The sequence below is a fragment of the Archocentrus centrarchus genome, chromosome 24 (assembly GCF_007364275.1).
Source record: "Archocentrus centrarchus isolate MPI-CPG fArcCen1 chromosome 24, fArcCen1, whole genome shotgun sequence".
NCBI classification, from domain to species: Eukaryota; Metazoa; Chordata; class Actinopteri; order Cichliformes; family Cichlidae; genus Archocentrus; species Archocentrus centrarchus.
This window is the reverse complement of record NC_044369.1, coordinates 15,817,692-15,842,318: the sequence shown is the minus strand read 5'-3', so window position 1 is coordinate 15,842,318 and position 24,627 is coordinate 15,817,692. Positions and strand designations below refer to the sequence as shown.

General features: G+C 42.2%; 1 protein-coding gene across 3 annotated transcripts in view; it reads left to right on the top strand.

Annotated features, from left to right (window-relative positions):
• Positions 1 to 24,627, top strand: part of nhsl1b (NHS-like 1b) — a 104,822-nt gene that overhangs the window by 54,944 nt on the left and 25,251 nt on the right. The window contains exon 1 of one of the 3 annotated variants that reach the window (XM_030721240.1): positions 674 to 855. The exons of the other annotated variants lie outside the window; for them this stretch is intronic. Coding sequence (XP_030577100.1) covers positions 840 to 855 — 16 coding nt within the window. The 5' untranslated portion in view covers positions 674 to 839. Of the gene's footprint in view, positions 1 to 673; positions 856 to 24,627 lie in introns of those variants that run through there. 3 annotated transcript variants of the gene reach the window in all.

Here is a 24,627-nt window from a genome sequence, read left to right as displayed (position 1 = left end):
TCCGATTGGTGTGACGCTGAGAGTAATTTGGTGCGGCCTGCGTGGCGAGTTTGTGATGCACTGAGCTTGTAACTGCATCTGATAACAAGCAGTTGAATTGTGGGGATTAAAGCGATTATATTTGATCAGCGCACAATGGATCGGCCTCAAGCCGGGGCCCCCCTGTCTCACTCTGAACTGCTGACTGCCCAGATTCTCTGCAATCACTATCCACTAAAAAGGTTCACACTCGGCGTGTGTAATTTTGTTTTTAATTTTGCCTTCTCTTAAGCAGCATGTGTATACTTTAAATCCATGTACTGACTAAATGCTCCATATGCTAATATACATATGTGTGTAGTTGTGTATCTATGAAGATGACCAGTCAGGGGCTTGTGGGTGACAGTGGATTTAAGAGTTTTAGATTGAGGCTGAGCTTCTAGCGCTGATGGGCGGAGAGATTCGGGGTGGGTGGGGGGGGGTCGGGGGATCAGTGTGGGAGAGGGATATCCAGGGATGTAGAGAGAGAGAGAGAGAGAGAGAGAGAGAGAGAGAGAGAGAGAGAGGGGAAGCAAAGTGAGGGGGTCGCAAGGCAGTTTCCTGCAGTGTAGAAGTTGGCTAGCTGCCACTCAGAGCGTGTGCATGTATGTGCGAGAGGGGAAAGAAGGGGAGGGAGATGGAGAGTGGAGTGTATGTATCAGGATCAGTGTGTCTGCGTGTGATCGGTTTGACCGGGCGGTGTAGAGAAACAGGGAGAGAGGAAGAGGAAAGGAGGACGAGAAGAATGATTATGAGGAAATGGTGAGCCGCAAGAAAAAAGGAGGAAACTGCAGTTTGTTTTGGGAAATAAGTGAAGAACCATGTTCTGTCTGAAAGGTGAGTGCGGCTGCTCTTTGCATGAAAGCGTTGGCACCGACTCGGTGTGAGTGTGGAGTTTTCCCCAGGACTTTGAGAGACAAAGAAAAGTTAAACTCCATCCCTCCTCTGTTTGGAAAGCAATCTTCCTCACAGCAGCCTCCTCTGCACAATATCCTTCCTCGTGTGTTTTTTCTTTAGTGATAGAAATCCTTCTTTCACTTTAATCATCTCTTCCTTTGTTCTTTCCTTCTGTCTCTGATTAATTAAGGCTCTTTGACTTCAAGCGCACTTTTTTCTGACTGCTGTTTGATTCCCCTCCCTTTCATTTTACTCTTATTATTCCTGACTTTAAAGAAAATGTCTCTGCATGCTGCAGGCTGTGATCCTGTTTGCATTCTCATACTTTGGTGTGGGTTTCAGTGGCAATGAGAGATGTGTAGAGCTGCTTACATCCATATGTGTTTGTGTGTATTTAATGTGCACGTTGTCCAGAGTAACAGCTGGCGGAGCAGCAGTTGCTGGTCTCACAGAGTGGGGGCCATGTGTTGGCTATTACTCGGCTGACCAGCTAAAATGAGATAAACTGGCTCCTCTTTTACTGCTTTTTACATTGCTTTCTGTGATTACACACTCACTGAAACTATGCTAAAAAGAATAGTGGCACAATGCTGTTTGGCAGACAACACAAAGCTGCTGATAAAGAGGAAAACCCGCTTCCCTGCCTGCCCCTGCCCTTCCATAAGTTTTAGTCCTTCTGCATGAGTTATATCCAAGAACATCACGGTGGTATCTTCACCTGTCGTGGTTACTGGGATCCTGTGCAGCTAAAAATATACTAAGGTATGACAACACATGAGCCGTTTTATTGTGAAGAATAACATTTGATAGACTCATTTGACCTAGTTTTGGGTTGCAGTGCCTAACAATATCCAGTCAACTTTATATCAAAAGCAAGCACAATGCAGGAAATCACTTAAGATGTTAAATATATATCGCAAAAAAAAAAAAAATCTGTTTTTTTTTTTCCTCTTGGGAAATGATCCAATCAGCTGTTACTTCAGGAATGAGGAAATGAGTTGTCTTGTGAAACCAGAGTTTTTTTTCCCCTCTTTCTGTAGCCTGCAGATTAATGGCTTCCAGAAATGAGGTAATATAAAGTGAACCCATCAACTATACGTGGCAGTCTCCCAGTTCATCAGCTGTATGCAGTAATTTATGTTGTCAGTTACACGGTGCGATTCTGGTCCGACTCAGAAAATGGGGAGAAACAGATGTTGTGGGAGTTGAACTGCAGAAGGAATTTTTATTATTTTATTTTATTTTTTTAGATTGCCAGATTTTTTTTTTTGTTTTTTTTTTTTCTTTTTGGTCAGCCGTGAATAACTAACTAACCGTTTGGTGGAAGGAGGATTAATACTTAAAGCACAAACTGCTGAATGTTTAAAAGTTGTCACACTCGGATCAGGTTATTGACATGTAGACCCTGCTTCACTTTAATCAACTGCAAGCACGAGTCCCATTTTGGGTTTCTGGCATCAGAAGTCACGACAAACTGACCCAAATACTGTGTATTACATTAAATACCATGATCCGACCAGTAGCTTACTCTGCATTGGCTGCCAGTTGCAGAATGTCCACTTATGTTATGATATTAAAACGCCCCCCCCTCAGTTGAGGTTGCCAACTCTGAGACAGATGTGACATATTTCAGCCCATGTTCCTCCACAACCAGCTGTGCCGTATGGTCAGAGTGAATCACCACCCACCCCCCCCTTCCACTGTAAACCCTTGCATCTCAGTGTAAACCATTTGCGAGGCTAGAATTAGGCTCTGTAACTTGGTGTGGATTTTGGTATGTTACATAAGTTATTTATACACTTGAGCCGCAGTCAGTAGATGGGACATGAGTAGGGATTAGTTGGAGCTGGAAATGTCATTTTCACTTAAATTGAAAGTTTCCTGGAGCTGGGGGTGGGGGGTGTAAAAACATAACATTTCTGTACATGTTAATGAATGTAAGCCCTGTTAAGCACAGATATTTCAGAGAATTAATTCAACCTCCATGTTGAAAGTTCAGTTAAAGGCACGTCGAGCCATGTTCAGTCCTCGATCTCGAGCTTTCTGGTTTTTTGGCTGTTCTGTCTGCAGTTCACTCATTACAGAGGCTTCATATGTTTTCTTTTTATTATGGGCAGCAGTTGTGACATATTCTGCTGCTTATTTAATGACCAAGTATTGTCCAAAAATTCTGTCATCATAGAATATTCACAGCAGCGTTACTCAGCCACTTTCAAGCTCCTAAGCGAAACCTCAGTCGAGTCAGTCATCAGAAAATTCAGCTGTGAAACTAAAAATATAATAAAGGGGATTTGTGGAGTTGTTTGGACAAAGCTGTTATATGCCCTTTATATAGCAAACATTATTTGTTTATAAATAATTAGTAGATGCTAAATGCAAATCTATTTAATTCCCCCTTTTCAGTACAATTTGCTTTAGCTTTTAACATCTCCAGCTAGCTGAAGTTGCAAATAGATACTGACAATAATCAAGTGAATTAGTGCTTGGGGAACTTAATCCGTGTTTCATTCAGAGATTCTTGTCCATAACTTTTGTTTAGCAGACTCATTAAACGGCCTCCCTTGTTAACCTATTTGAACTTGTAAGAGGACAGGCCTCCGGTAACCTCTCCACCTGTGCCGTGTGTCTTGAGAAATTGTGACCTCTTGACCGGAGGCTGACCCGCACTACCTGCCCCCTGGCCTTGTGGGTGAAGTGTTGATGGATGTTCTTGCACTCAGTGTGGCAGGTGGAGGGAAAAAGAGGCAGACAGGAGAGAGGTGTTAAAATGTAGGCAGCAGTATTCCTTGAGAGTTAGCTGGCTTCTAAAACTGAAGCTCACCTTACATCACACTTAAATCAATGTGAAAAACTACAGCACAAAACAAAGACAGGTATGACTGTTTTAAATATCACCTGAAACCAAGAGTGACGTCTAGCTGTTTGTTACCAGACTAGGTGCACTTCTCATAACTGAGTCACAGTGAGTCGCACTTCAAGAAAATGTTGTCAGACCACTCATACCGTCTGCTAGAATTTAACTGGAATTTATTTGGTAAAAGATAAAAACCGGATGTAGCAAGGAGATAACTGGCCTCATGGGAACACAGCTTGGTAAGTTTGGGTAGTTATTCCTGGGCTTGTCAGTGATCGATACACGGACCAAGTGACATGTTCGTAAATCAATCATGTTAATATGTAAATGAGCATGGGACTTTCAGAGGACGTTCACAATGAGATGTTGACCTCTGTAAACAAGTTGAAGCAGCAGAGATCTTGGTCTTGGTAGGTAAACAATAGAGGGTTAAGTTGCACTGGCCCGTGAATAGGATCTGCCAGGAACCCAGTGAACCTTCTGTTTTCTGAGTTTTCAAAACAATAGCTTTTTTTTTTTTTTTTTTTGAGTAAGTTTAGAGGTTTAGGAAGATGTAGGAGTCAGTAACGGGGTCTTATTGTGTTTTTAGTTTGAGACAATTGTAATGCAGGAAAAAAGTTTTGGAGCAGGCGAGTGTTAATGGGAAGTTTTCTGGGACAATGCTGGAAATGTTTTGTTGTCCGCAGGGAGTCGGCCATTGTCTTTTCAAACTTCACCCACAAGTGGATGACTTCCCCAGACAGAAGACTAACTCAGCATGCAGGTGCTCCCCTCACTCCATTCAGACCTTTGCGTCTCCATGGCTACCATTGTCCACTTCCCAAAGCCTTCCGCTCACCCCCCCCCCCCCCACCCCCCCCCACCCCAACCTGCAAACACACACAGAGAATCTGTGTGCAAAAGTGGGTGTACATACACACTCATAAGACACATATATTATTACACACAAACCCTTCGATGTTGAAGCCAGCGTGGCTTTTACATTGTCCAACTGGGTGCGTGCGCGCGCACACACAGACACACACACACACACACACACACAATAATAATCACCATTCACAGGCAGTGGACTGTGACAGACCGACCGCCATGCGTGCTGTGCCTGAGCCAGGCAATACACAGCCATCAAGTACACACATACATTTACAAACATCTCCTACCACAAACATATGCATACTGTACCTGTGTGTGAAATAGTTTTATTGTTTCTTTGTCACTACCAAAGCGCCCCCGTGATGATGATGATCCTGTTCTCTCTGTTGGCCTGCATGGCTTCACACACCCACTGATGTTGTTCTGTCAATGGGCTGGGTGACACACTATGTGTCTGTGCATGTATGGATTAAGGGCAACAATGGTGTTAAGTGCAATTTAGGCCGCAGCCAGCATCTTTCGGCCTGCCCATTGGGCCACGTGTGTCCACACACTGCTTTATATGAGAGGGTTTGTGTGTGTATGTGCATTCTGTGGTTTGTTCATTATGTTTTGTGTGTGTGTGTGTGTGTGTGAGTGTGTGTGCGTTTCAGTGGTTTTGGTTTTTGTAATCAGCTTGTGTGTTGGCTGCCTCACCATGCACTGGAAATGATAACCATCAGTAATGGCTGTTTTAGCCTCCAGCTATCTGCTGAGGCTTTGGCAGGGTAACAGCCACACACAGTCTCTCACAGTTTCACCAGAGTTGCATAAGATTTAAGTACTGACAGTTTCATGAGTCAATCTGCACATGTTTCACGGATCAATCTGCACGTTGTTTTTCAGGTTATCTCTTAAAATTTTGAAAATGGCGCAACTTCTGAGATTCAACTCCCCGAACCACAAACATATCCAGTAGGTTCTCACAGAAAAAGAGGCTCCAGCCAGAGTTTGTTACTAAAAAAAAATGAAATTCAATAAAATACTGAAATAATTTTAATGATTATAGCTCAGCTGTGTTGTGCTGCACAAGTGTAAGCCACCACTAGAGGGAGGCATCTGCCTTTGGTGCTGTCAATTAATTTCTTCCTTTTTGCTTTACTCTTTTCCATTTAACTCAATTTTTATTCAGATTAATGACCCATTTTCCCCTCACTCTTCAGTTTAGTTCCACTCTATCCTCCAGTTAATTAATCTGAGCGCCTCATGTAATTTTAGCCTACCTCACACTCAGATCCAGGCTGATTAAAGATTATACACACCCTCACCTGGCAGGCAAGTGATTGACCCTGTTTATTAATCTGTGATCTCTTTGTTTGCTTTTTATCTTTTAATCTTGCCGCTGCTGTCTTTACAGTCAGCAGTTTTTGACTGCATATCTGTTCATCTGAAATCCTCGATCTGTGGTCCTTTTGTAGCTCCCAGTTGAGTTTAAATCCCTTTTTAAATTCATCAAGGTCTTCCTTGTGTGTGCAGCGCTGTATCATGATTTCAGGTGACTCTGTGCTCAGTGACACCGATCATGTAGGGGTCAATCTGAGGCAGCAGTTTAAGTGGCCTACATGCGTGTGTCTTACATCTGAGTTTGCGTGATCTGTGTTTAATCTACTGACGCAAGGATGTCTTCTTGAATTTCCAACAGTTGTGAAGTTGAGGTGTTGCACTTTTATTATCTGCAGCCTGGTGTCCATCTGTGGTGTGTGTCTGTCACAATCAGGCGCTAGGGGTTGGAGGCTGGATAATCTGGGTTTACAGATTAGAACAGCAGCGTTGAGGAGCAAGGGAAAGAGGGAGGAGCTGAGAGGACAGGCCATGTGGACGCCAGTGGACAGTGTTGGTGCTCTATCTCGTAGATGGAGGAAGAAGGAGGAGGATGCTCTTAGATGCTGCAAACTTGGACTTATTTTACTAATATTGCTTCAAATTTAACAAAGCAGGCGCCCCCCGTCTTCGGACCTCGGCCAGTTTCTTGACTCTTGGCAGCTCTTTTGCACAATTTGTGGTGACGCTTCCAGGTTACTGCAAAGGACAGCATTGTAGGAGAAACACACTTTAACCACAGACAGTTCCAGTAAGGCACTGCCCCTGTTTCTCAACCTTAGTTTTTGCATCTTTGGATAATTTCAAAATTTATCATGGTTTTATTTTAGTCAGAATTGTTTTAGCAAGCTGCCAGCATTTTTCTTCAAGACAGCCAACCATCACTTTTCAATAGCTTTATTCTGCAATACTTCTGTGAAATATTTGTTTTGGAGTTAAATCTTGTAATCGAACACGGAGCACAGCTTTCTTTGTCAGGCAAATCAATGTAAGTCAATAGGATCCCCTGGGAGAAAGAGAGAAAAGACAAAAACAGTAGGAGGAGGCAGAGGCAGCACTGGCTCCCTTGTGGGTTGCAAAAACCTCCATCCTAGCTTTCCAGAAAGAGAGGTGGGGGGGGCCTATTGAGGGTTTGTGAGTAAAGGGGGGTGTCTCCACACACGTACACACACACACACACACACACACACACACACCCTTCACCCGTCCATCGCATCACTACTAGTGGAGGCTTCGGAGAAGGAGGGTTGTGTAAGAAGGAGGAGTAGTTGGGGGTTTGGGTCTTGGATAGAGCAGGGGAGGGCAGGTGGTGGGGGTTTTAGGTCTTAGCAGGGGATGATCACATACGTGCACTGCCTCTCCTCGGAGCCGGTGGTCAACTGCTTGCACAGGGGCTGCTATGAGGACCCCCCTGGCCAGAAACGAACTCTGTGCTCTTTCCAGCCCGCCAGCAAGATGGGGAACAGCCTGCAGCATCCGGCCTTCCCCAGCCCCAGGCCCACCAGGCCAGAGGGCTGCCTGCACAAACGTCTGCTTTCTGTATCAAAGGTTCACCAGAAACAGGACTCGCTCTGGACACCAAAACCGCTGCTTGGACCTGTGGCTAAGGGCTCACCAGGGAAAAAGCATCCCTACCAGGATGGCAAAGGTACAGATTAAAGAACACAAAGTCTGAAGATTTTTTTTTTTTAAGAAAAAAACAGGACAAATGGCTGTTAGTTTGCTGTAGACAAGTGTTGTAGCTTTATAACAATGTTAGACCAGTAGACTGTTTATTTCATACTACCTAAATGTCCTATTTCAACACAGGATGATATATATTTTAAATTGAAATCCACTGTGATTACAGTGCTGCGGTGTCCAGGTAGTAGTTGCTGTTAGCCTCTTTAACACAGCCCCACATTGTTGTTTAACTACTTTAATGATTGTGGTGTTTGTCTTGGCTGGAAAACAGGCTCCTGCCTCAGAGTTGATTAAGTCCCCTAAAGTCACCTGGAGTGTTTGTGGGACATAATGATTTACTGTATGTAACAGTGCCAGAGAATCACAACACATGGAAGCTTTTCCCAAGCCAGGCTTTGTCACTTCTTGTTAGGGTATTCCCATCCCGCTCTAACTGAGTGATCTGTGGCATCTGCCTTTGCATATGTGTCTCTGTGTGTGAGGCATGTATTCAGATTGTGTCTTTGTGATCTCAAAGACCTTTGACCTTTCATGTGTGAAATAGCTTCTCTAAGCATGAACTGGATGACCCTGAGAAAGAAGTAAAATAGGTTATTTTTAGTTGGTAATTTGAATATTTTAAGACTTTCCTGCTAACCCTGGCCATGAGTCTGAGCCTACACGTATCCATTCACACACATATTATTTGCATGGATCATATGGTCCCATGTGCTTGGTTGCATCCATTTTATGCTTTGCCCTCATTTGGGACAAACATAACTGCTCCTCTGGGTGGCCACCCCTGGGAACGAGACATAATAGCTAGCAGCTGGAGGTGATGGGCCAGGGCTTCAGGGAAATGTAAGGGAGCTGACAGTATGGGGGTGATGAAGCTGACACGACTGGGGTTATGACAGTGACCCACTTTCACCTCTGTACATAATAAAAGATCCATCAGGGAGGTGGGAAAGATAGTTAAAAGACAACAAAACGACTGACCTGTGTTGACATTTCCCAAACTACAACTCAGCGGCAGCTTATTTAATGGGTATATGAATGGATGAAATATATGAAGAAGCCATTAGGGAAATGGGCAAGGCAGCATCTTCCTGAGAATACAACTTTTATAACTTCTGTTGTTATTATTGGCCAGTTTTAAGTCTTTCTGTCCTTTCACTTGTCTTCTAAGTTTTTATCTATGTATGCATATCTAAAACTGAACCCTTTATTCTAGAGCGTGTGCATAACAATATGCATCCATACGACTGTGGCCCGTCCTCACGCATACTTTGGCTAACATGCCGTGACAGCTCAAGATGTTGCTGCCATCGGTACAGTATTGTCCGGGCTCTGTAGATTGAATCAGCCTCCCAGTCTGTGTTTATGCACGGCTGAACGGATAACCCTCTGACACACAAATTGGAACTTGACTAATATGTCTTTTGTGTGTTTGCGTCTTTGTCCCTGTGTGCTGTGTTGGTTTGGGAATTTTTTTTTTCTTTGCCTATATTAACACAAGATTCTCCAGTTTTATTTTTTATAAATATGATTTTTTTTCCCCACTTTATATTGGGAATCTAAAGTATATTCTAGCTTTTTTTTCTTTAAACATACTTTTTTTAATCAGTAATTTACATTTGGATTCTCCTCCAACCCTCCTTTTATTTATTTCATTATTTTAATCAGTTTAGAGGTGGAGCAGGTGTTTGACCGGATGCCCCATAATCCCTTGGTGGGAAGGCGGATTCAGCTATCGACCTGTCACTGCCAATGGCTCCTGAGGGAAGAGCACCTGAGGGAAACTGTGCTTGTAGAGTAACTGAATGAGGCCAAATGAAATGGATTGACTGCATTTATTGGGGATGCCCTGCTGAAATTCAGTTAGGTTAAGTATGTCTTTGGTGGGTGGGAATAGGGAAGGGAGGGGCTGGGGGTTTGGTCTCAGCCTCACCTCTTTATCCTTGTCTTCCCTTACGTGTTACATTCACACAAGTGTAACCACATTTCCCATCTTTTAAATGCAGATATAAACCTGTGACAGTGTTGCAGGCCCAACTTTGGAGACATGTCAGTCCTCAAAAAAAAACAATCCCTGACAACTTTCAGCTTATAATTTCTGAAATTCTAGATATTTAACTGTTTCTATTGCCTGTTACTATTAGCTTACTGTTTTAACCATTTAGCTACAACTCTATTTAATAAGCATTAATCAGAAATTTCACCCATCTATTAATTAATCATAGATATCAGCTGTTTAATGCTTTTTATTTTGCTGTCTCAACTGTTAATCTGCACTGTTAGATACTTTTAGCAATTCACTTACAACGTTTTATTTACAGCTTTAGGTTGCTACATAGTTACTACCATTAAACCAAATAACAATATCCTTTTTAGAAACTTATAGATGTTAATATGCTCAGTGGGTTATTTCAACCATTTGATAACTTTTTTGCCATTACGTATCCATTTTAATAATTAATGCTTTTCCTTTGGTTGATTATTTTATGCTGCTTATCTGTTGTTTTTAGTTAACCCAACTTTTCTGCTCAGACTTGTTTAGATCCACTCCATAGTTGAGCTGATCTTTCCACCTACCCCCTGATTGAGTGGGAATCATTTCTCTAAAAAAGTTGTCCCAATGTCCTTCGATAGATGTGGACACATGAGTTAACCCGTCCTTTCAACTAACTCCAAATAGACTCTTCCTGACCCTGTATACCTGTCTCGTTTGACTCTGGGATTTTGTGGTTTGTGGCGAAACACCTTTCATGAATTCACAGTGATATTTTTAGAGACCGTTTCAAGGCCTAAGCACAAATAGGTTCATAGATGATTTTAAACAAATACGTCCTTGGCCTGAACCTGGAAGAAACCGTCCTCAGTAGCAGTTAGGAGGTGGCAGAACAACAGAGTAGAGAGCGTGACACACTGCCTAATGAGATAACCGAAACAGGGGGATTTCTTTCTCTCTATCACGCACACGCGTGCACGCGCATCCACACACACACACACACACACACTTTTGGGAATTGGGGGTCAGGGGTTGCTTTGGGTCATTCAACTGTGAAAATGGGTTAAGGCTCTGTTTTCCTGCAACCCTGTCTATCTCAATTTTCCTCTTTTCTCTCTTTCACTAATGAAGTCTTTAAAGCTGTTGTCATCTGTGTGTATGTGAACATGTCTGCTTGTTTTTCTCCATTTACCTACTTGGAATATAAATGCTAGAGCAGCCCAACGCACATATTTCCTTTTTACCGCCCTGTAAATGTTTATCTGCCTATGACATGAAAGAGGTGAAAGGTAATGCAGTGTATCCAACAGATGGAGATCTCTCAGCTTGTTAAAGGCCTAATAGGTAATGGCTTTCCAGTGACTGGTTAAACAGGTGCTCTTCCATCATGTGTGACCAAGGGCTAATGAAGTAATTACTGACAGATATTGAGAGGTAATTGAGTTCTGTGTCTTTGCTTATCTAGACTGTACACCCTGTCCGGTTCTTTTTATTCAATCTTTCGTATTTGGTGCTTAGTCGTCACTGGCGGTGGTCTCCGGATATTACTGTCTCATTTCACTGTGTTTGGATTTGCACTCGCCTCTGTTTGCTCAAGCGCGATGGCTGTGCCTGCTCAAATTACCTTGTAAATTCTTTCTTTGCTCATCACATAACCACTGAGGAATCAAAATGATTTTTAGCACCCCACACCTTTTAGCATTTATAAGCATTATATAAACTATCCTATATTATATTCCATTATCTATTGATACACCAGCCGTCACTTCAGCAGATTATACATTAATAAACACTTAAATATAGAGATGGAGTGATTAACCAGCCCAAGGACTGGAATTGGATGTTTTCCAGCGTGCTCGGCCCAGATCGGTGACTGGCCAGTCAGCTCCCTGTATGTCCGTTTACGAGCCGGTCCATTTCATGCATACACAACACGCTTATGGAGCTGCAGGTAGATAGTCACTCAAAACTACAGCGATGTGTAGTTAGCATGAAAGCTCTTCACTGTGAGTAAAAACACAAAGCCTGTCAAAGTAAACTGCAGGAGGACATTTGGAACAGCAAACCTAATTCAATTCCGTTTTGTTTATATAGCGCCAAATCACAACTACAGTCAATCCAAGGCACTTTATATTATAATGTAAAGACCATACAGTAATACAGAGAAAACACCAACAACCAGACAACCCCTTGCGAGCAAGCATTTGGTGACAGTAGGAAGGAAAAACTCCCTTTTAACAGGAAGAAACCTCCAGCAGAACCAGGCTCAGAGAGGGGCAGTCATCTGGGGGTGAGGGGGAGGGAGACAGGACAAAAGACACACTGTGGAAGAGAGCCAGAGAATAATAATATCATAATAAGATAATAATCAGACAATTAAATCACCCTCACCCAATATCAGCTGAACATGGACATTTTAAATAAGCTAAGAAAGGACTCAGTATCAACCACAAACCAGCAGGCTTGGTATGAGCAAAGCAGTTAGGAGGAAAATTATGGAGATGAGTGAAAAAGAGAAAACTGTGGATGTCCTGTTATCTGGTGAAGTTATAAACATAATGGAAAATGATGGAAGTACCTGACATCTGTAGGTGTAGGTGGATGTGGATGTACAGAAACAAATTTTCAGTTAATTATTTGTACTATATTTTCAGGTGTTTAAGATCCTGTAGCTTCCTGGGGAAATTGTGAACTTTAATAATTTATTTTATTATGAAATCACATTTTGCTCTGAAGAAAAGTTTATTTGTATATTTCTGCTTGAATAAACATAAAAGTTAAATGAAGTTAAATGAATGAATGTGTTTGCATTTTATTTTTTTTTGTGCTGTTTGATGAACCCAAGATGCAGGAGATGTGTTTTACCCCACAGAACATCATAACTCGTGAAATAAAGTTCACATATAACAATCACCAAAACTGGAGATCAGTGGTAAGCTAGAATGCATTTTTTTTTTTGGTTTTCCACAGACAGTTCTGTCATTATCTAACTAGAGTGTTAGATAATGTGCTCGGATTAATAGTGTGGCAGGGCTCAGCTGGATCATCATTTGGGAGACTGAAAGAGATGTAGGAGGAGTGAGGAGAGGACTGAGTCACGGAGAAGGAGGGATCAGGTGTAAGTGGGTCTCAAGGCCCCATATGTGTAACAACTGACTTTTACTTAATGGGTTGATTATCACATCAGGACATATTGCCCAGATAATCAGTGCGGTCTACAGGGACATTTATCCTTTCATTGACTAAATGTGTCAAAGCAGAGAAACTCTGGGAGCTCGGACACAGCAGAGGGCTGGTTAGCTTTGATAGAAAATGCATCTTACTATCATTTACAAGGAATTTAAATGACTTTAAGGCCTGTCTTTGTAGCACTCTGGACTTTCCTTTTGTTTTTCATTCAGTGAACTTCCACTTACTGTCGTGTGTTCAATGGAGAAGACAAGACAACAGGAAGTGTCTTCTCTCTGTTGACATATGGAGCCTCCTGGTGGTTGTGTCAGTCTTCTGCACCTGCTTTTGTTGAGATCACACATGCAGATATTTAGCACTTTGTCTTTGAAATCTCCTTTTCTTTCCTTGCTCTAGCATATCTTGTTTGCAGTTTCTGCAGTGCTTAATTGCACATCGACATACTCTATGTTGAAGAACGATGGCAGCAAAAACCGCTGACAGAAGAATGAGTATTTAGTTGTTTGTGTACATGTTTCTGTTTTGGTTTTTAAGGAATTTACTAAGGCTGTCTAGATAGGTCATTGGCAGGCCTTTGATTATTCATGTTGATAAGTGTAAGTAGGTTCTTTCTTGTAATTTCTGTAAGGTTTGTGCATTCAATTAAAAAGAAACACATGCTCACTGGTAAGCAACTAGGAGTGTGTCTACACCACAGCGAAAACTCCCAGAGAAAAAAAACAATTAGATAATGAATGTAGAAGTTTTTCTTAACATTCGAATAATTCCCTCAGGACTTAGAAACAAATGCGATTTCAAGACCTAATCTGGGCCACGTTGGCTTCAGCGACAGCTTTTGGTCTCGTCTATCTGCTCGTGCAATTCTACAGCGGGCTTGTTGTTAGTAATTGAAATATCTAATTGAGCCGTAGTGCAGGATAAGTGTGTTTAAGCACCGCTTGGGTGTACCGACCTCTGTCACAGCTCATTTCTTTAATGAGAGCTGCTATTAGCAGGAGCTTTTTTTTTTTTCTGCCTCATGCTGATTTAAGTCTGGCTCTCTGAGGTTTCTGGCCCTGTTTGCCCTACTGACCGCTCTGCTCGCCGTCTGCACACACAATTACATTCCTGACTTTTCTGATTTTAAAAAAAAAAAAAAAGGCAGTTTTGTGTCCACTATTGGATTTAAAAACTAATTTAAATAGCAAATTAAGCCATAAATATGCCAGTGACCATGAAAGAGAATTCCGGCGACAATGGTCTAACCCACCTCGTGGACCCTTCACTTCCCCACTATTCACCCCAGCTCCAATCTTCCCTCTTCCAACCTTCTCCACAGCACCAGTCCCTATTTGTGTCCCAGTCAGCTGGAGGTTCAATTAAGCCTCTGAGAGCAAAGCCGAGCCTCTGAAAAGCTCATGTCCCCCCAAAGAGACTGATTATAAAAGGAGAGGGAAGACAGAAAGTGATTTTAAGAGTCTCTTTAAATCTGTCTTGTTAATGAGTTGTCCTCACCATGGCAACGTCTCCTTTTCTGTTTTTTTTCCATGCCACATGGTTAGAAGGATCAGAGTTAAGACAAAAAAAGAGAGAGAGAAGAATGTAGGGAGAGGGAGGCTACAACTGTTTTCTTTGTTTTGGGAGCTTTTAGTGTTAATTTGTTTGTTTGTAGCACAAGTTAAATTCCTCTGTTGCTGTTAACTTTTTCAAAGAAGCATGCAGTTGTTGCTTGTATTCACCACAAGGTGGCATAACAATACAGACGAGCTAAAGATAGATGGGCAGCATTTATAGTGTTATCCCTTATTTTCCAAGTTGCTCATCTGTGCACCATCATTTTTACCCAATATAGAGCACTTTATGTTAATTTATGAGACTAAATTAAAATATTGAAGGTTTTATTGTAATTGCCCGAAAGACTTAGGATTCAATTATCTGCCTATTAGCCACTGTGCATGTGTTTATCTACAACAAAAAGAGACACATGAGGTGTCACAAGGAATCTAATTCGGAATAATAGCGGTTTTAAATTTTGGGATTATTTGATCAGGGAGCTAGACCAGTTTCCCTTGAGGCCCATTAGGAGGGTGCACTCATTGCAAGAGAGGTCTGCTCTCTCTATTAAAGGCCCCATTCCTCTTTCCATTATTGTTCAGATGGGACAGAAGGGGGAGAGACAGAGAGAGGGAGGGAGGAAGGAAAGGAGGGGTTAAATGGATTTGGGGTTGTGCTTTTTCCCAGACAAGGTCTCAGCATAGGATTATCAGTGGAGGAAGCCAGGCTTAACGCGTGCATGTGCGCTCACACACACACACACACACACACACACACACTTCTGCATAATTCATGCACATATATGATCGATAAGTCACATGAAACCACCAATCGCAGCGTCTCAGTGTGTGCGCGCGTACATGTGTTTTACAGATGATACTGACACACGTCATCCAGTGAGCACTAAGCTTATCCTCAGACATATTTAACCCTCTCTGGGATTGTAAAACACTCGCTGCAATAGTGCAACACTGTGTGATAATGTTAAAAAAAAACGGATTTGTTAAAAATTAGACTCATACATAGAACATTATAGCTGAGATCTAGATGACTGCTTCAGTTTCAGGGTCCTGGTATTGTGTGTGGTGAAATGCTGTCAGAGAAATGTGACTGATGGAGAGGCGAAGAAGGCAAACAGCAAAGGCACAGGTAAAGTCGAGGATGTCCCCAACTTGAACCTGTACAGAAAGATCACAAGGCATCTGTTAGCAGCAAAATATAGTACACTAACTGCTATGGCAAATATGTTGTCACGACCAGTCCACACGCTGATGTGGTAAGCAGAATTTTATTTCTAAATTTGAAATCATCTTGTGACTCGATGACTCGTCTTTTAGGGAATTGGCTTCAGTCTGTAGACGTGCTTTACTTGACTAAAAGCAATCTGGGGTCTGTAAAACATCATGTAACAGTCCAGCAAAGGGAGATGCTAATTTGATCGATGTTATAGGCCGGATGAGCAGAGCCAAAAGCAGTCATGTGTTTTAAACGTATTGGTTAATAACAGTAATCAATGTCGGCCACCAGAACTTGCATCCGACTCCCCCGACTCCCCCTGTTGTGCTACATCCTCGAGGTTGATTGTCTTGCTCACTTCCTTAATTATGTTAGTCAATTGGTTGTGTCTCTAATAGTTGATTGGATGCTTTTGTGTTGCACCCCCACCACCCCAAAGCACTCACCCCGACTGACCTAGTCTTGCTGTTGACGAGAAGTGAGGTGCAATGTGGGAAATGGGTCAAACACCACAGCGTCAATTTTTGCTCTAGTTGTGGAGGTGCTGCAGCTAAACACATGCAAACACTGCAGCTGATATGGCTTTAACCCACTTCCCACTGGTGTCCTTGTGTTTTCCTGATAAACACACACACAAACATGCACACACTTGATTTTCCTCCCTGTGAAACAGCCTAGCCCCAGGTGGCTTGTTGTTTTGTGCCCTTGAGCTACTGGAGGCACTTAACCTAAATTAGCTCAGTCTGTGTCTGTGCCTCTGCGCCTAAATCAGACAAGACCCTCGTCTCAGCAGTGTGAGCTGAGTGCGGGGGTCATGGTAACAGCAAAAAAAAAAAAAAAAACTCATGTGTTTAGCTCATCTCTGAGCCTTATTTTTGCTATTGCTTTGTCCTTGGCAAAATCACTTTTAAGAGTAGGCGCTAAATATCTTAAGTTCAGTGAAATATTGATGCGAATGAATCATACTGTTAATGCAAATGATGTCATATTCAGCTGTGACCTATTGATTGTTAGCGGTTTCCCCAGCCTGGCCATCATTCATCCCAGACTTTTTATTGAGTGAGTCATGAAGTTGAAAGTCTGGTATTGTAAAGACAGTCACACACACACACACACACACATACACACACACACATACACACACACACATATAGGGCACAGCGGATCACTGCAGCTGCTGCTCTCCACAGTGCACTATATCTGTGTTTAATGTCAGATTTATGGCATTTTGTGTGTGAAGCTAATTATGAAATTGGACTAATGATTGTGTGCAGCTATGAAGGAGGAGCAACACACACACGCACACACACACACACACATGCAGACACATACAAACACACATACAGACACACACACACAGACCATTAAGAGAGACGAGCAGACAGCCCTGGTGTTGAAATGTAGGTCAGGAAACCAGTGCAGCAGCTAACATATTGTCGTCTTTCTGTGTAGGCATCTTTATTTGGATAGGTTGTATGTATGTGTGTGTGTGTGTGCTTGAATGCAGGTAGAATTTAGCTGCATGCATATTTGTAAAAGTATTTGCTCGATTTAAAAACAGAAAAAAATGTAAAGGTTTTATAGTGATTCAGTGCAGTAATAGTGATTTCCTTGTTGTCCAGAGTGTCACAGTGTCTGTAGTATAGAATCCGCTGTGGGCACAAATTCACACACTCATAAATACAAATCCATCCAGCGCACTTTAACCATTATAATGCAAGTGGCTAGTCGGAGGTCACGTGCCTCAAACATGCACAAACCTTACCCGCACTCCACACAGACACGTCTAGGCCTTGTTGTTATTGATATGGCAGCTCCTTAGAGAGTCCACTACAGAGTGAGAAGGGCCAGGAGTCAATTTGAGTGGCGACAGTGTGGCTGCATGGTAATGGGTCCTAATGTAATCTGTGGGCTGCCAGAGGTCCATCTTTATGTTACACTACTGGTGACTAGAAAAGCAATTCCACTGGGAAATTATTCTTCATTAGCATGTCAGGCATGTATTACACCAGCATGGTCACAATTCAAAAAAACTAACGCAACTGCTGAACTAATATTAATTCTTAAAGGAACTGCATCTATAAATTAGTGGCCTGAACCAGCTGAAAAGCTTCCCTCCCCCATGGCAGCACAACATGGCACGGATGGAAAAGGCTTTCTATGTTAACACGCATACAACAAAAACATGACTCACAGCTGATTTCTAAACTCAAAAAATGAGTTTTATGTACTCTATATTCATTTTCTGCTTATAGATCCTCCAAATCCTGAGCACTGGTCCTTTAATCCTAGGTTAGCACTGGTCACCTGCTAAGTTTTAGTCTAGCTGTGTGTGTGTGTGTGTGTGTGTGTGTTTAAGCTTTTTTTATTTACAGTTTCCCATGTTGTGGCTTCACGGTGTAGTGGTTTACCTAACAAGCAAAAGATCCTTAGTTCGATCCCAGCAGGCAACACATCTCTCTGGAGTCATGTCTGCCATAAAAACCTCTTCCAAATCAAACATGTGGAGCTACCCGCTGTTTATAATTTTTCAAGTTACCATAAAACAAACATGAAAGGGGAAAAAAAAGAAAAGAACAAGAGGTCAAGTCTATACATAATTGCACAGTTTAAAAGAGAAGGAAAAAAGAGAGAGAAGAAAACACTGTATATGTAAATAAAAAGACATGCCTCTTGCTAAAGCATCATGAGTTTGTCTCAAACAGCATTCTCCCAGGTCTTTTTGCTCACACTGACATCCACAGAACCATAATGCTAGTGTGACTAAAATGACCTTCTTGAGCCAACCTAAGCACCAGAAAAACATCAACCTGCAAGCTTTCTACCTCGTGACAGGCCTGTTTTAGCTTCAGCTTATTGTTCTGCTAACTTCAGGGGGTGGGAGGGGGTGACGGGCCATTGGTGTGGTATTTCATTAGATTGAAAACTCTGTTGCCAGGGAGGAAACAAACGGTTAGCTACAAATTCACTCTGACGGGGGGGCATAAAACTCTGAAATCAGCAACAAAACTGCCACCTTCTCAAAAGACCCCAAAAGCCTAGTGGTACAAATCAGCCTGCTTGTAGTATAACAACATTTTAATTCCTTTATAGAGTGACCTGCCTTTTTTTGTGCCGAAGCTTACACCGGGTCATAAAAGTTTCCCTGTTAAATGAATGTATAGCACTTATTTAACGGCTGCACACCTCCTTCATTTTGGGTTTCTCGTATTGCTACCATGTGAAACTTCTCAGAGGCTAGACTCTAATGCTCTTTGCCTGTCCACAATCCCAAACAGAGGTATATTTGTGTATCCTCTATCTGTTCTCTTGGTCTTTCTCTTTTATCCTGGCTTGAATTTCAAAGGGGGGGGGTCAGCAGAGAGCAGCGGGTCAGACGCCAAGGGAGAGAAAATTAGGCATGACTGCCAAAACCGCTGGGCCCTGGTCCATGTTTGTCTGTCTTTCTTTTTCTTATCGGTCTTCATCTGTTCTCCTGCCTTCCACCTGTAGCTTTTCCCTTAGCTGCCTTCATCTCCTCCCTCGTTCCTTTTTTCCTCTCCAGCCGCTGCCTTTTCTGTCTTGCCTCGCATCAAAACGGCTCGGCTTGTACCACATCAAAGCAGCCTTCAGCATTTTGCAGTTTCCACCTCATTCTCTTTCTTCTTTGTCTCATTTTGAAGGCCTACATGCCTCTCATCCCGTCTCCATCAGTATTGTGCTGCCCTTTTACAACGGCATATTTCTGATTGATGCGCATTCCCACACAACTCTGTGTGAGAACAGCTACATGATGTTTGAACATAAAACACAAACGTGCGTCTGTCACCACATCAAGGCTGGCGTATGCACGTAGATGTGTACAGAAAAGGCCCACAAACACAAAGACCAGGGTTTTTCAATGTGTTTTGGGATGGTGTGTGTGTGTGTGTGTGTGTGTGTGTGTGTGAGTTCAGGTCACCGTTTGCAGGGTGTCACCCAGACTCAAGTTTTCTCATGAATGACAAAGAAGGAGCAGCCTATAGGAGGCCCCTCTGCCTTTCATTCAGGAGAATAATCAAGCATACACACATTGCTAACTTGTGCTCACACTGCAAAAAAACCCCCAAAAAACATGCAATTTATGTGGTGAGAAGCTTGATGCAGCATAAAATTAACTTTAAATTGAAACCACACGCTCTCCCATTTGCATACTTTAATTGCACATGTCTAAATCCCCACTTAACACACACATAAATTCTTCAGTAGCAACATTTTTGGGCCACTCCAGTAGCTTCAAGTAGATTTAGCCCAAACATTTGCTGGATGCCTCTAAAATCTGTTTATAACCCTGCAGTCCTGAACAAACGCCACTAATGAGCCGATTGAAAACCAGCCTTACAGGCACTGACTTTCTCCTGGTTTCTCAGCCTGTGTGGGAGTGATTTGAACATTGCATGGTGATCTTTTAGTGTTTTACCTATTTTGAGGGAAGCTGTGGGCTGGGGACAGTTTAAATGTATAGGTTTTGTGTCTGTGTGTGTGTCAAAGAGGGAGAGATGGAAACCGTGCTGTCAACAGAGTTGGTCAAACGGAAAGATCAGAAGAGGGACAGGTGGGAGTAAGGACTGTGACTCTGACTGCTGGAAAGACACAAGTGCAGGGAAAGTCTGAAAGAGAGGCAGACAGGAGGTCTGAGGTGAGAGGGAGACTGCAGGAGTTGCCCGAGTGTCATTAAACTGTTCAGCAAAGGGGGGGAATTTATTGAACTGTGTTTGTGTGGGTGAGTGTGCATGGGAACCTCACCCCATGCCAGAATCGTTAATGCCAGGAAAAGCAGTTATTAGCTTGTTTACACAGCCCAGTCTGTCTGTCACCTTCAGTGTCTGCATGTGTTGTGCTTGAGTGAGAGTTGGAGTTTATTCAGGAGAGAGTTTTTTTATGTGCGCTGTAGAAACGCATCTACAGCTAAACATCAACTCAGGATATTCCTTGTTCAGGACACTCTTGGAGTAAAGATTTCTGTGTGATAAGTCAGCTGAGTGGTACATTTTGTAAGCAAATATCTCCAGTACGTAGATAACAGGTTTCACCCCTGTCAGCCTTGATACTCCCATAATGCCCCTTTACTTGCCCCCCCCACCCCCACCCCCACCCCCTTTGGTGCTGCGAGATTATTCATGTCTTGTTCTGTATTGAGAAGAATTGAGTGATCATTTTCCCCTTGACCCCTGATGTTATGCTTTCATTCAGAGAGGTGTAACGATAAAAGTAAGGGGGAAAGGACGAGAGAGCACATGTGTGTTCCTCTACATGCTATAAATTATAGATTTCCATTCACAAAAAGGGAGATGGGGTGGAAATATGAAACATTTGCTGCCAACAGGTCCATAATTTTTTTCATATTGCTATAAACAAAGATTTTAATAGTAATATAGGAGTAATACTTAGAGTATAACTTTGAATCAAATTGGAAATAAATTAGGATATATTTAGAAATAAAATAATAACCCAATTCTTTTGCATTGCCAAGCAGCAGGTGAGCAAAAGAAATGAAAGAGAGGAGGAGGAGGGAGGTGTAAAATCAATAGTGTCTTAATTATTTTGGAAACCAATAAAGCACTGTTGCTGAAATGAAAAAGGAGGAAGGAAGAGAAATGGAAATTGGGGAAACGGGGGCTGAGAGAGATTTGACATTAGCAGATCAAGCAGATTTGAAGGGTTTCAGGAGGTCAGCTCGGTTCTGTCTTCATAAGGCCAATTAGAAAAATAAAAGCTGGGACCTGTCAGATGAAAGCTTGTGTGTGTGTCTGTGTTTGTGTGTAGATGCTATTTGATTTTGGTTTATTTGATCTTTCATACTGAAAAAAGAAGGCAAAGGTAGGTGTGTGTGTGTGAGTCTTTTGGGGGATTTATCAAATGATAGAACTGGATCTGGGGGGAAGTGGGGCTAAACTCAGCAGCCTGTAATGCATGTGAGAGGGAATGTGCAGCTGCCTCTGCCAGGTTGATGGGGAGCTCCAAATGGGGTGTGAAAACAGGACAAAGAAAATAAGAGTGCAGTGACAGGAGGAAGAGCAGGAGTCCCTCATCAGTCTCTGTTCAACCTGCCACATTCATCACTGGGTGTTAATTAGAACATCTAGTTCACATCATCCCTCTTCCGATCTATCTTTTTACTTCCCATCATTAGCTTTTGACATGAGTCTTCTGGTGGTATTACAAGAAGACATAATTGTTGTCTGCCCACCGGGAATAACACTAATGAACACGGGTTTTTGATTTTGTGTTCAGTGCAAATAATTGATGGTTTTTGCTTCAGTTCAAATAAGTAGGTTAATAATCTCACATTTGTAAAAACAATCTACAGTTCAAGTGAATTCACACAAGTAAAGTCATATAAAGCTTGAATGGTTACAGTTGCATCTATGAGCTGCTGTGATAGTCAACATCATTTTAACACTTGACTGTTCAAGGTTTTTGATCTTAGCTTTTTTCTTCTATGAGAGCAAACTGGGTGTCTTTGGGTTTTGGCTGGTTTGCAGAGCAAGAAATACAAGCACCTAAATAATGTCAGGATTGGAACTGCAATCCCACTGTGTTTGCTAAATAGGAATTTTTAGGATTAGATTGTAAATAGGCTTTTTCTCTTGGGCACACATTTCACCCACTCACTCTGTGTGTTTCCTTCATGTGCTGCTTAGAGTATTAACAGATGAAAGATTAATATTGTTTGGGCTGGGGTATAGTGGGGGGCTTCTACACTTCAGTGGGAAGGAGTGGACAGACGTATGGCTGAATGGATATCCCTAATCCTGGAGGTGGCCTACATTTGAAGTCCTTCAGCGGATAGAGATGGTGACCTGTCTGTCATGCTGTGCGTGTGGATGTGGGTGTTAACGTGTGGCACACGGGCATGTGAACAATAGGCTTTTTAATGAGAAATGCTGCTTAGTCATGCACATAAATTGTCCTAATACTGTACACGTGCCAAGCAGTATATTTGACGCATAATTGTTTGACTGCTTAATTATTCATTAACTTTGGAGAATTGCTTCGTAATAGTCCAAACATAGAATAGAGTAGATAAAAGGTTTTAATAGTGATATAAGTAACAATCTGCGGGGTGCAGTCAAGGCCGTCCTCCTTATGCAGTGCGTAGATCCATGGACCTCAAATTTGGACAGAGTACACATCTTTACCTTCATGTTGAGGATTATCACTGCTAATAAGAGCTGGCTCTCGGGCTATGACTCAGAGACAAGACTGCAGTTTTTATTGTTTTATTGTTTTATTTAGTTGTGTCCAAGCTCAGAGTGTTGCATCAGGTCAGGAACGCAAACAGATGTTTATCCAGTGCAGACAACCTTAACTTTTGAGCATGCTGTCCTGCGCTCACTCACATTAGATTTTAAACTTTTTGCTTTTTTTTTTTTGCCACACCAATAAAGGTGTTGCCTTGTTCCACCAAACTTGTTCAGTTTGGCTCTGTTTAACTTTGTCCTCTCCACCAAAATGAGTGCTGGATCTTCTGTTTTTAGAGAGAAGATCCAGCACCTTATTCCAATGTGCACCTCCTGTTGCAGTGGTGCACAAGTAGGCAACAAAGGAGGAGAGGCTGGCAAAATTGAAAAAAGTAATTTTTTAAATGGATAGTGTCATGGAACTTTTTAAACTTTAAAACCATACATTTTAAAGCTCAGTGTACTTAATGTCACTTTGGACTGAAGATTTTTATATGAACTTTTAACAGTGTGACCTTTAAAACACTTCAGCATCTTTGGTGATATGTCATTGTAGCAGCTGATTTCATGAGCATGTCAAACATGTTAAACTCTTAACTCTTAATATGCAATTTAGAGAGATTTTGCATCCTTTCAACGCATAAAATTTCAAGGACAAGAACTAAAGGAAAATTTTGCAAGTATACACTTCATAGCATGGAGTGAAGTGCAGGAACAATGGATGTTCATAAACATGAGCAAATATGGACTGAGAAGCTCAGATGAGAAAGGGATGGCAGTAGAGAGGAGGGAAAACCCTTTTTATCCATAAATTCAAGGATCATTTGCAGTCCCATTCAAGCTCTTGTTGCAGCCCCCTCCACAGACACACACACACACACACACACACACACACACACACACACACACACACACACACACACACACACACACACACACACACCCTCTTTTCTTCAGCCATTCGGGCTGAAATTAAATACGGTCGCAAAAGGCGGGGCTGTCCTTCTCCTATGGGTGTGTGCATGGGTGTGTGTTTGAATGGGTGGGTGCTGGAGTGTGTGCATGATAGATTGCAAGCATATTGGACAATGGGAGGATTGTAGTCTGTATTCAAGTAGCATGGACTCGTTGCCATATCCATACACAGCAGATTGGGAATGATCAGGAGAAGAAGGGCTGATTCTAAAAAGAAAACACCCAAAGAGAGGGGGGAAAAAATTAGTAATTAGAAGATGATCACATTTTGGGTTGATTATTGTTTTACAAAGAGATGCAAAATGAGACCAGATAGGCTAAATGCCAGTGCATGAATGTAATTTACTGTATGTAATTATATTTTCTGTTTGCGTGACACTTTGCTTGAAGCAGCATCCTCCTGAGGGTACCTCGTGAAAAGCGAAACAATTTTTTTTTTTTTTTTTTTTGTTCCCCGATGATACGCAAGGTTGTTCAGCAGGGTAGCTCAAAGTTTAATTAGATGCATAAATATTCTGCAGATGAGTCCCTCACAGAGATGCTTTGCACTGGTGGAAAGTACGGGGGGTGGGCGACTGTATGAAGAATGAGTATTGATGCTCAAACCAAAAAAGCAATACTGCGTCTGTTCACACTAATAAAAACTTTGAGCTATATTCTGAGCAAAGTAGAATGAAAGTGTAGAGGGGTAATAAAGAGCGCACAGGAGGATGACTGATGATGAAAAATAAAGGGAAAGGCAGCCAGAGCTCCTTGGTAACCAAAGCACAGAGGAACAGAGGGGCCGGTCCTACACCCCTCCTGCTGTGTGTGTGTGT